This window comes from Microcebus murinus, chromosome 10, assembly GCF_040939455.1.
Source record: "Microcebus murinus isolate Inina chromosome 10, M.murinus_Inina_mat1.0, whole genome shotgun sequence".
Taxonomy (NCBI): domain Eukaryota; kingdom Metazoa; phylum Chordata; class Mammalia; order Primates; family Cheirogaleidae; genus Microcebus; species Microcebus murinus.
In genome coordinates this window covers 55,357,272-55,370,598 of record NC_134113.1, presented here as the reverse complement: position 1 = coordinate 55,370,598, position 13,327 = coordinate 55,357,272, and the positions used below count along the sequence as shown (strand labels likewise).

The 13,327-nt window shown below is 37.9% G+C and overlaps 1 protein-coding gene across 3 annotated transcripts in view; it reads right to left on the bottom strand.

The window, feature by feature from the left end:
* DIP2B (disco interacting protein 2 homolog B) overlaps positions 1–13,327 on the bottom strand; it is a 237,667-nt gene that overhangs the window by 26,905 nt on the left and 197,435 nt on the right. For all 3 annotated transcript variants that reach the window (XM_012762119.2, XM_012762128.2, XM_012762136.2), the window contains 5 exons: positions 12,940–13,067; positions 11,065–11,179; positions 7,219–7,420; positions 3,479–3,588; positions 3,252–3,332 (listed from right to left, as the gene is read on the bottom strand). In XM_012762119.2, coding sequence (XP_012617573.1) covers positions 3,252–3,332; positions 3,479–3,588; positions 7,219–7,420; positions 11,065–11,179; positions 12,940–13,067 — 636 coding nt within the window. The remainder of the gene's footprint in view (positions 1–3,251; positions 3,333–3,478; positions 3,589–7,218; positions 7,421–11,064; positions 11,180–12,939; positions 13,068–13,327) is intronic.

Sequence of the window (13,327 nt, the reverse complement as noted above, 5' to 3'; positions counted from 1 at the left end):
TATAGAGACTCTTTTGTACTTGTTTCTTTATTCAACTTTATTTTAAGAGTTCATCTATGCTGCTGTGTGTAGGTGTAGTTCATTTGTGTTTGTTGTTGTATATAGCATTTCACTGTATGAACATGCAACAATTTATTCATCTATGCTACTGCTAATGGGCACTGTCATTCTTGTACATGTATCCTGGTGCTTAAATATATGAGTTTTGATAAAGACCTAGAAATGAAATTTCTGGGCCACTGGGTTGCCAATCTCCACTTTACTGGACAGTGCCAAATCGTACTGCAGAAGGTTGTTCTTTGTCTATCATGCCAATACCACACTACATCAATAATTTTAAACTCATAAAAATATCCCAATAAGCACAAGTTTTACTGAGCTATTTCTTTTATAAAATAACTTTTATCTCAATAGCATATAGCATATGTTCAGTATAGAAAACTGGAAAATATAGATAAGTAAACATAATTCGTCTGCTAAAATGTAACCACTATTAACATTTCAGAATATTATTTGCCTGGTCTTTTAAAAATGAGTATATATTATATATAAATATATACATGCAACACTTTTTTTTTGTTTGTTTGGAGACAGAGTCTCACTCTGTCACCCAGGCTAGAGTGTAGTGGTGTCAGCCTTCCAAATAGCTGGGACACTACCATGCCTGGCTAATTTTTCTATTTTTTTGTAGAGACAGGGTCTTGGCTCTTGCTCAGGCTGGTCTCGAACTCCTGGCCTCAAGCAATCCACCCACCTCTGTCTCCCAAAGTGCCAGGATTACAGGTGCAAGCCACTGCACCCGGCTGCAACACTTTTTAAAAATAAAACAAAAATGGATAGTATCCTATGTCATCTGTGAGAGGCTGTATAGTATTAATGATGGTTAAGAATGTAGGCGCTAGGCCGGGCGCTGTGGCTCACGCCTGTAATCCTAGCTCTTGGGAGGCCGAGGCGGGCGGATTGCTCAAGGTCAGGAGTTCAAAACCAGCCTGAGCAAGAGCGAGACCCCGTCTCTACTATAAATAGAAAGAAATTAATTGGCCAACTGATATATATATAAAAAATTAGCCGGGCATGGTGGCGCATGCCTGTAGTCCCAGCTACTCGGGAGGCTGAGGCAGAAGGATCACTCAAGCCCAGGAGTTTGAGGTTGCTGTGAGCTAGGCTGACGCCACGGCACTCACTCTAGCCTGGACAACAAAGTGAGACTCTGTCTCAAAAAAAAAAAAAAAAAAAAAAAAAAAAAAAGAATGTAGGCGCTAAAGTCTGCATGGGTTTAAATAAAAGTAAAGAGACAATTTCCTAGCTTTACCACTTACTAGCTTTGTGATCTCCATGCCTCAGTTTCCTCAACCTTAAAATAAACTATGAAATGTAAAGCACCTAGAATAGGGTCTTCACTAAATACTCAACTGTTAAAGTTCTATATCCTATTTTTCCTACTTTTACATTATGAATATCTTCTGGGTCATCAAATACTTTTCTACAACATTTTTATGAATGGCTACATAGTATTTTATCATGCTTATATGCATAATTAATTTAGCTAATTGTCTATTGTTAGACACTAAGGTTATACAATAACCAGGTTATTTCTGGTTTTGCTTTCTGCAGTTTCAGTTACCCATGGTCAACCACGGTCTGAAAATAGGTGAGTATAGTACACTAAGATATTGACAGAGAGAAAGACCACATTCATATAACTTTTATTATAGTTTATTGCTATAGTTCTATTTTATTATTAGCTACTGCTGTTAATCTCTTACTGTGTTTAATTTATAAATTAAACTTGATTATAGGTATGTATGTATAGGAAAAAGCAGTATATGTAGGGTCCAGTACTATCTGCAGTTTCAGGCATCCTCTGGGGGTCTTACATGCATCCCCTATGGATAAGGGGGAACTACTTTAACACTAAAAGAAATATCCCTTTGGCTAACGTCAGGGTTAAATTCATAAAGCCATTTTTTATAACTTTCCTCTTTTTTGGTCAATGGTATAGCAGCAAACTAAAGTTCAGTAAAAACAATGTTCTGTGCATGAGGGAACAATGCTGTATGGTTACTGAGTTTTCTGGTGGTCTGTGCTACTCCAAGGTAAATATTACAATATACAGAAGAGTAAATGGACTACATGTCCTTTTGGCAGTCATTCACATATATTATTTCTCTAGCCATGAAGCAAACTTAAACTTATGCTCCTGAACAAATATCTGGGGTATGGATGTCACAGCGCCATAACTTTAACCATGGCCAAGCCTGGGAGTGAGGTGGGGAAGTGAGCTGGTAAAGTGAGCTGGATTGACACCTGCTTAATGAAATGTAAGGACCTTAATGAATCCATGGGCTTAAGAGAAGCCCACTTCATGTAGAGGTGGAGCAAGGAAGTCCTAAAGTTTTCTATCATTAAAACAGTAGTTCTTATAGTTTTTAATGACTTTTCACTAAGATGCAAAGCACATTAAACTTATTAAGTTCTATCATTGTACAAATTTTTTTTTCTATTTTTTTACTTTTTACAGGATTTTGCATGTCGATACAAATTCTTTAAAAAAGTCAGATTCTAAGGGGATTAGGGCAGATGGGGGCAACTCAGATAAGTCCTCTATGAGGTCCAATAGGCCCTCCCAGTCTTACCCTTGCTGGTGAAAAATACTAGTATACACATGGTCACAGTACTTTGAGCCTGTGACTCGGCCATTAAAACAAAACTCAGAAGACTTCCACAGAACGCATAACTTAAAAAATACAATATTACGGCAAACCAACCATTAGACACCAGCAGTTAAATATACTCCTGAATAATTTTTAATTTGCTTTTTATTTTTTAGCAATAAATCATTTAACTATGCACTAAAAATAACTTAGGTTCTTAAAATGTTGGTCTACAGTCATTTTCTTCCTGGCAGAAATCAAAGAATTAAAAGTCCACTGGGTAAAAACTATATGACAATGCATTCTACACATTTGTATATCTATAATAATTGCATTCGTGGCCCCACTGCCCCTATTAGAACCAAATAAAGACGATTTGATCATAACATAAGAAAAAACATCATTAAATAACACTCCTGGAGGTCTCATTGCAACCTTATAGTGATTGCATAGTTTCTCCTCATATGTCAAAACAGAGAAAGCAATAACTCCTTCCTCAGAGGTTGCAACGGAAATTTTCTGATGAAAGAGATCAAGAATGCCTAAAATACTCCCACAGCACTGAGCTGATTAGACATACAAGTGAATTTTTGATACCTTGGCATTCAACAGCATGAAGAGTACATGGTCAGGAGTTGCCTGGGCTCGCCACTGTAAAATCTCTGCCAGAAACTGGTGCTGAAATCACAAAGCAAAAAAAAAAAAAAAAGACTCAGGGTCAGCAACTTTTAAAAAGTTATATAACGCATCCCCCATCTGCTACCTGAAGTGTAAGTTCTGTCCTTGACTTGTTTGTAAGAAGTCAACAATTCTGGAACACTTACCTTCCTCACCAAATCATTCTCTTCAATCTGCCCCAGATCCCTTCCAGCAGCTTGTGCTATGCGCTTTCCAGCAACCAGATTCCCAACCATTACGGAAGCAGGGCCTACTCCTGTAAACAAAGGCAAAAACCAACTCTCAACTCTCTGGAGATGGCAATTCAAACTATGTATCCCCAAAGCATTTCCAGACTGGCTCAAATGTTATTCGACAATACTGACTGAGCACTCTTCTAGGCACTGTGAACACAGTAGCAAATAGGACAGAGTTTGTAAGTCTAGTGGAGAAAGGCAATCAAGAGTACATATACAAATACATAAACTCAGGTAGTGGGAAGTACTAGAAAAAAAACAAAACAGGACCACATCAAAGAGGGGTTGGGGATGGAGGGGAACAGGTGGGCTACTGTAGCTTGGGTATACAGGAAGTTTTCACTCTGAGGAAGTGACAGCTGGTTGCACTGGTACCAACTATAAATAATTTCATCTGTTCCAATTATGATCCACCTCTAAAAGGGGCTTAGCTGTAATAAATATCTGGTTGGGAAAGAAATTTGCCATCTATGAGAACTAAGAGTGAGTTTATCAGGAATATCAGAAAGTGCTCTATTAAAAGTAAATAATGAAATCCAGATTGTGGGACATTTTACAAAATAACTGGCTTGAACTCTTTAAAATCGCCCATATCTTCGAGACAAAATTAGGTTGGGAGCTTCTAAATTGAAGGACATGATGGCCAAATGCAATTCATGATCTTGATTGGATAATGGACTTTTTAAAAATCAGCTATAATAAATAGAAAAATCTGAATATGGACTGTTTATTTTTAGATGATAGCATTGTATAAGTTATATTCCTTAATAGGATAATGGCACTGTGGTTGATTAGGAAAATTTTAAGGAAATGTTTTTTGTTCTTTAGAAATACACATCTGAAATACTGTGGGGTAAGGTGCCATGATGTCTGCAATTTGCTTTAAAAGGGCTCAGTGAAAAAATGTCAGCAATTGGTGAATCTAGGGGAAGATGCATGACTTCTGTTCACTGTATTATTCTTCCAATTTTTCCATAGGTTTGACATTTCCAAGTAAGTAGGGAGAGCCCTCCTCCCTCAAGAAATAAGTACTACAGGTGCTGTAAACCTTCCTTTGCTGGTCACTTAAAGATTAAGACCCCACCTCATGGAACTAGGGAGACGGCAAAAAGATGACAAAACAAAACTTATTATCAGCTGGGTTTTGAACAATGCTGATGCTACACTGGACTAATATTAAATATCTTCTACTGCCAAAATATGTTGATCCTGAATATACAGAAACAGATAAAACAAAATCTCTTCAATCATATAATCACCTTTTTTTTTTTTTGTAGAGACAGAGTCTCACTCTATTGCCTAGGCTGGTCTCAAATTCTTGGCCTCAAGTGATCCTCCCACCTCGACCTCCCAAAGTGCTGGGATTATGTATTAGCCACCTTCCCCCAGCTGATAATCACTTTTAAAAGGATAGGATATAAGGAAATTCTTTGTATCATTTGGCAACTTTTTGGTGAGTGTGAAATTATTTCAAAATGAAAAGCTTAAAAAATTTAAAAATCAAATAAATAATTCAAGAAATGATAAAGTATTCCAACATACTGACTGCCGAATAATTTTAGTCTACAAACTGTATACTGTTGGAGACAGCCTTTTATACAGCCAGGGACTCTGAGTGTATTTGATTGTGTAAACTGTCCAATTCTGCATTCACACTGTAAAATTGATAAAGGTATGACCTTTTAAAAAGTAGATTTTGCAGGGTAGTTTAAAACAACAAAAATAATCCAGCAGCAATTTCTTGAGGTTATTTTGTGTACATTTCTTGAGTCTATGGGTCACAGAGATTGAAAAATACTGAAAGCAGTAACTTCAGGAAGCTAACTGCAGACATTGCTGTACCTGTAAATATGCCTTCTTATTTTTCCCCACAAAACTCTGTAAATTTCCTGTGGCAAAAACTGCCAGTTATCAATTCTAATATTTATTATTTTATTCTTCCTTAACAACAGAATTCCTAGTTTTTAGCTGGACATGTACCTGGAATAAAGACTATACATATTAATAGTATGGGAGAAAAATATGTAAGAGGAAGTAATATGTGTAATTTCTAGAAACTATGTACAAAGGGAAGGATATTATCTTCTTTACCTTTTCCTCCTACCTGCTAGCTGGGTCCTGAGGCAGTATGCTAAAGATGATTGTGGTAGATTGTTTTATTTTTCTCACAATCCTTCCTTTCCTTCCTGCCCTAGTGGTAGTTAGATGGGAGGAATAGAATTATCTGCGTCACTGACTTTGGGCTGGTCTGACTTGTTTTGGACAATGAAATGTTAGGAAACATGACACAAACAGGAGCTTTAAATATGCTATTGTGGTTTGGCTTGCTTTCTTGCTTTTGCCATCTGCCTTGAAAAAAATATGGCCCAGGTAGCTGCTGGTCCCATGATGAGGAGACACATGGAACAATCTGGAACCTAACCTCCAGCCTGGAGCCAAATCAAGTCCAGCTGATTCCAGCCAAGCCAAGCAGATCCACATTCCATGAATGAAAAATAAATGCTTGTTATTTCAAGGCACTGAATTTTAGGATCATTTGTTATGTAAATATCTATAATGATAGTTGATTGATAAAACACCAGAGCAAAAAGATGAGAAGGTGGAAGAACATGATTGCATGACCACCTAGCCCTGGACTGCCTAGCTCTGAATTTCTTTTACCTCAAAAAAAAAAAATAAACCTGTTTCTTATTTAAGCCACTATTATGTTTTTCTGCAATTTTCAGGCAAGACCAGCCCTAACTAACATATTCTCATTCTTTCCACAACAGCTCCAACAGGCATCTTGAGGAGACTTCGCCTCTAGGCCGCCTTAACATATTTCCCATCTTCCTTTTCCTCTCCTTTCCTTTCATGCCTCACTTCTTACTTCTCCACCTTCCTATATTCTTCTTAAACCCTAAACTCTCATGCTATTACCTCACCATCTCCACCCTTGTCTGTACCATCATTTTCAAACTGCTTTGGTCCTACTCATATGCAACCAAGACCTTAGCAGGCCATCATAATAGAAAGCAAAAATAGTAAATCCAAACATAATGCTTCATCACGTAAGATGAAATGGATGTTATATCTTTGGGGGCTTAGGAATAAATATTTTATATAGCTTTTATCATTTAATAATATTGTTAAATGCAAAAGCCCTATTCTAAGAATCTGCTATGTCTCTAGGCAACATCTTTTAAGTAAGTACTATAACATGAATGTTTTGTTATAAGGATCCTAGATTAAATGCTACCCATATGACAAAAGAATGTGGGACTTCAGTGTAACAGGATTTGAAATAAAGAAGGATTTGTGTGTTTTTACATGTCAGTCATATGCTTAAGCAGGTAATACGTTTAAGATCTCTTTTTATACATTTCTTGACTAGTAACACACAGCAAGTACAAGTGAGACTCTCATCATCTTGAGTTATACCTCGCATTCAGGGGAAATAGAGGCAGACTACAGAGAATTACAAAAGGGAAACAGTAGAACACTCGAAGAAGCCTATTCTGCAGGGTCTCAATTCTTCCTTTTGGTCAGTTGACGCTATTCTTGTATTACTAATCTTTGTAAAGTCTAATTCTAGAGAAAGAATCATGCCGGGAACACACAGCTTTCTGAAGTTACAATTCTGATGCTATGTCTTGAAGTCAGCATATTACCTGGTTGCTTCTGCCGGGGTTTTGGCAAATTTGTCACACATGTGTGTGGGCACATGAGGATATTGCAAGGATGTAGAGATCCCTCCAGAAAGAGCTGTTTCGTCTGAGATATATGGATCCCTCCTAGTGGAGTTTTTGGCAATGTATTGGCAGGCACCAGAGCAAGACAATAAACCCCCACTTGATGAATGCTATCGATTGCCTAGAAAAATCCAAAGAAAAATATTCAGTGAAATTACTTTTACTACACTTGATATACTTCTGACATAATCCATTATTTTACACTAAAATTTTTCTTTCTCTATCCATTTCTTTCTCTATCTCTATTCTACGTCTAGAATCTGGTACATCATTAAGATCCCACACCTCTAAAGACCTAACGATAATCATTAAGCCAGTGCAGTGGCACACACCTGTAGTCCCAGTTACTTGGGAGGATCTCTTGAGCCCAGGAGTTTGAGGCTAGCATGGGCAACACAGTGAAACCTCATCTCAAAAAAAAAGTTAAAAATACAATCTAACTGGGAGAGGTGGTTATTGATTTGTAAACTTAAACATGTTCTCTCTTAAATGATAATGTCAAAAACCTGTAAGTTTGTCTTGGTGTTTTACTCTTTTAGCTATACAACATAGCCCGATTAAATAGAGGCAAAGTATTTTTATTATGAATGTAACAGCAGCTCTAAAGAGGCCCCCACTAAAGTGACTCACCATGTTACCATGCATCCCCTCTGCAAAACATCTGCAGTGAGGCCCACAGCACACTAAGCACTGGAGGCCACAAGCTACTCTCAGTGTCCCTATGCTCCCAGCCATGTAGCTGCATGTTTGCTGAGAGTCAGCTGTGCTTGTTTCTACACACTTATGATATGGTTGTGGTTACTGTGTTCACACAATGTGATTAAATATTATATCTACAGATAAGATATAAAAGTGGGAGTTATGCTTTAGAAAGACACTAAACGTGAGTTCCTAAAAAACTACTTTTGATATAGGTAGGGGCAAGTTAATTTTAAAAGTTAAGGATTATCTATTCCAGTTACTTTTCAAATACACCCATTCTAATTCTAACTTACAGAAAATAAAACCAGAAACCAAAGACAATCCATTTGGATATAATTTATGGAAATAAGTTGACTTGGAACTCAAATTAGCACACTCATAGACCCACTTGTCTACATCAAATGAATACACATTTATATGTTTTGTATTAAAATCTAATACTTGAAGAATTTCTCATTTTTATGATTTTCTGCTTCAACCACCTTTTAAAATTGACCAACTATTAATCCCAGTTGGGACGGTTCTATTGCATTACCCACACATCTTACTGAATAGGAGATACAACTTTAGAAGGAGAATGAACAGTCAAAAAGGTCAATCATAAAAGATAGGCCAGGCTGGGATGTAGTGGCATGATCACAGCTCATTACAAACTCAAACTCCTGGGCTCAAGCCATCCTCCTGCCTCAGCCCCCCAAGTAGCTGGAGCTAAAGGTGTATACCATCATGCTGGGCTAATTAAAAAAATTTTTTTTGTAGAGACAAGGACTTGCTATATTGCCTAGACTGGTCTCAAACTCCTAGTCTCAAGTGATCCTCTTGCCTTGGCCTCTGAAAATCCTGGCATTACAGGTGTGAGCCACCATGCCCCTGCCTATTAAAACAACTTAAAAAGGCAAAGGAATAAGCTTGAAAATCATATTCCTTCTACTAGTCTACTAACCAACCTAGGTGACTAGGAAATTCAAAGTCTGGCAGAGTTCCTAAGTCTCTTTTTTTTTAGAATATACAGAAAGTTAGCAAATATAGTACATGTAACTTGGATTCTCCACTGAAAACACAACATCTGGTAAGTCATCTACTACTGCCTTTCCTCAGAAGGTACTGAGTTAGGTATTTAGTTAATATTATACAGAGACCTGGAATTAAGCAACCTCTGGTCTTTAACCTACTAGAACATATGGCATTCCTAACGGTTCTACTGTAGACCCAAGTGCCCCACACTGAGAAGTTAGAGATGGGAAAATAACAGCCTCTTATTTCATGCCCAAATCAGATCTCAAATAACTTTTGCAATAATTTGAATTAGTAAGCTGGCACAGCATTTTATTTCTATAGTTGCTTTTCAGGGAAAAGTAACAATTATCTTGGGAAATTTTAGGTATACTCATTTTTCTATAATAGGAAAAAAAATGTGTAATTCACCAAAGGCTCTACCATTAATGCCTCAAAGTTCATTCTGAAATAAATAGGCAGGTTTTTGTTTGCTTGAAAATATGGATGGTATTAAAACTATTCTCTTTGCATGTCTGCCTTTTAGCCATCTTTCAGAGATCAGCCCAGTCCGTCCTTCTTCACAGTCTATCTTTAGTAGATTTTCTTTTCTCTGATTTTCTACTACAAATAGCCTATGCTATACCAGCTAATAATTCAGAATCACAGGCCGTGAGGATAGAAATAATTTTAAAAGTCATCTAGCCCCACCACTCATCTTATGTGTGCATTATTTCTACAACATTAGTACTAACTGGCAGTTAATAAATTCAAATGCCCCAAGTAGAGAAGTTATAGGCATTGCAGACATTTCCAGGAACATACAAGTTGTTATGGCAAGGATAGTCTAAGCTTTCTTTGTACCATCCATTTAGTCAACAAACATATACTGAGCCTACCATGCTATGCACTAGCATATCTATCAGGGGACTGAGCTCTGAACAAAAGAGACAAAGAACTCTTGGCCTCCATAAGGCTTATATTATAGTGGATGTAGAAAACAATTAAGAAATGTAAATATGCTTATATAGTGATAAATGCTAAGTAGAAAAATAAAGAAGAATGGAGGGACAGAGAGTGAGAGGGAGTATTACTTTAGATCGAACAAACTTCTCTATCTCCTTATTGGAGATTATGCTTATAATCTTTTTTTTAAAAAGACAGTGTCTTGCTATGTTGCCTAGGTTAGAGTATAGTGGCTATTCATAGGTACAATCAGAGCTCACTGCAGCCTCAAACTCCTGGGCTCAAGCAATCCTGCCTCAGTCTCCCACGCAGCTGGGAATCCAGGTACATGCCACCATGACTGGCTTATTATTTTCAACATCAGTAATAATCATGATCATTACCTTCTGAATGCAGATATGATATACTTCAATTAATAGTATCCTTTAATCCTTCCAGTAACTCTATAAAATAGATACTTTTTATTCCCACTTTATAAGTTAGGAAATAAAGTCAGTGAAGTTAAGTAACTTGCCTCAGGGCACATATCTAGAAAGAAGGGGAACTGGGATTTCAAGTCTATGATTCTAAATGAAGACTAGGCTCTTTTCATCATGCTCCCCTGCTGCCCTAGAAGCACATTTCTTATGCTGAGTCCAAATCATGCTCCTTCCCTAATGGTTTATCTCACATAGCATCTTCTCTAACTCCACAATACAACTCTTTCAGAGTAAGGATAACATATTTTCTTGGAATCTCTCACCCTATAGGCACTGCTCATGGCCAACAGTAAAACTGTAACTAACTGTTGACAAGCGGATTGATTATTGTCAAAGATGTGTTCCACACATGGACAGTGAAAACTTTCATGAGTAGCGAATACTCAGGCATGAAAGAATATGCTGAGGCAAGTCAATTCCATTGTTTTTGGCAAACTGAGCAGAAAAATACTATGTGGTCTCCACATGGAGGAATGGTATTATCTGATTTTGCTAATAGTACCCAGAATATGTGAGCAATGATTGGCAAGAAAAAAATAAGGTAGCTTAGTGGCCCATCAAAGAAAGTGCTTAAGCAGCGGTTGCTGCCACCTCTGACCGGACACAAACCCCACGGTGCGCTCACCTGCAGCACACGGCTCATCCACTGGAAGCTATCTTCCTCAGAAGCATCGGGTCTTTGTTCCGCAACCACCACAATCCGCTCATCATAAAATACAGACACAGAAAACACAGCAATTCTAAGAGAGACAGATCAAACACATCAGGACTCCCTTCACAACCAGTCCCATTTGCTTTGCTTAATTGGAATTACAGAGAAGAGACACCCACCCCCACACCACCACCCAGAAATGAGTAGTTGAGAAAAGAAAATGTCACAATCATTACCATCAAAATGAAGATTCATTCATTCAAGAAACATGTATTAAGCACGACTGTCATGAATGTAGGGGACATAGTGGTAAGTAAGACAAAGTTCCTGTCTTGGTGGCACTTATGTGTTAGAGACAGAACAAACAAAGATATAATAATGCCATGTTGCAATATACAGGGGGGTGGAGTGGTTTGCGGGTGGTCTATTACTGAAGGCAGGGTGGCTGGGGGCGCCTCCCTGAGGAGTGGACATTGGAGCAGAGACCTGAATGAAGTGAGGACGCGAGCCACGCGAAGATCTGGAGGAAGAGGTTTCCGGGCAGAAGGAACGGAAAGCGAAAAGGTTCTGAGGTAGGGACGAGCTTGGCAGGTTTGAGGAACAGCAAGAAGGCCAGTGTGCCTGGAGCAAAGTGTGAAGCAGAGAGCGGGAGGGAGAGGTCAGACCCAGGTAAGGGTGGATTGCGGAGGACCTGGGAGGCCAAGGGAGGAAGATGGAGTTGGTTCTGAGTGAGGTCTCCGCTCAAATGTCCCCTTACTAGTGAGGCACTCCCAGACCACCTGATAGAAACTAGCAAGCCACCCCCACCCGCCATGTGTTTTTTCTCCACAGTACTCATCAACCATCTATCTAACTTTATCTTTTTCCGTTTATGTGGTCACTGCCTGTTTCTTGCAATGAGAATGTCAGCTTCACAAGGGCAGAAGCTCAGCCTGTTTTGTTCATAGCCATAGCTGGAGCATACAGAACAGTGGCACATAGTTGGTACCCAGTATTTGTTGAATACATGTATGAAAGAATGGCAGCCACTAGAGAGCTGCGTATAGCAGCACACCTGCCTGACTTCCTCACACATATTTACAGAACACCTACTAGGTGCCAGGCACTGTGCTGAGTGCTGGGCATAGGACTGTGATCAAAGACAGGTCTAGTGCCCCATGGAGTTCTCATCTAATAGGAAGCCACACCATTGCAAAAAACACACATCCCAGAAACTGGTTCTTTTTTGTTTTCATTAATTTTTCTTCTTAAAAAACTAAAGGGACACCAAGGTTGCTTTAAAGAGATATATATCCATGATTGTAAACTGCTGAATAGGACAGTAACTACTCAGTAGGAAGTAATTATCTTTTCTTACGTTAATAAGCAAAGAAAAAAAGATGTCTAATTGATTTTGTCCATGGAATTTAAAATTAGCATTTATGTGCTATGTCAATTTCCACATTAAAACAATATAATAATGTAGTTAGAAATGGCAAGATAAATAATTCTTTGATGGAAACTCCTACAGAGTAGCATCTGTCTCAATTAGTCTGAATGGCACTACTTCTGTACTGAAGAAATGCAGGAAGTTCAATGTCTTAGAGTCTTCCTCAGTTCTCAAGATTCAACAAATAGTAATAATTAAAATCTGAAATACAGGATAGAGTAATGTCTTAATCCTCTTAATTATAGTCAAAGAACCATACATTGTGAGATATATATATTCAAAGTGAGGTTTCTGCTATGCTTAACCAAAAACAACCTAATAACTCGGAAAGAGAATCCATAGAATACAACTTAAATCACTCTGTGGTGATCTATTCAGATTCCATTAGAAGTGCTAAGATTTAACTTTGTACAACTCACCTTCCTCTATAAACAGTCTTTATTGACTCAACAGCCAATCCAGTAGCAACAATGTCATCAGCATTATGTCTTCGACCACTAACCATCAGTAATCCATCCATTTTTCCAACCACGAACACCAAACTACCCTGAAAGGTAACAATGATTTACCTTGATTTCCATGATTTAGATAGTAAAACAGATATATTTTACTTTCTGCCTTGAAATAAATCTCATAAAAAATATACGTAAAACAACAATGCCATATTTTTTTGATTCTAGGGAAAATGTTTCAGATCTTGACATCTCTAAAAGCAGTGTGGAAATCAGTAGCATCTTACAGCCAATGAGGTCTTATAATATACAGGAAGGGAATTTGTTCATAGTTATTTTAGGGAATAATTTTATA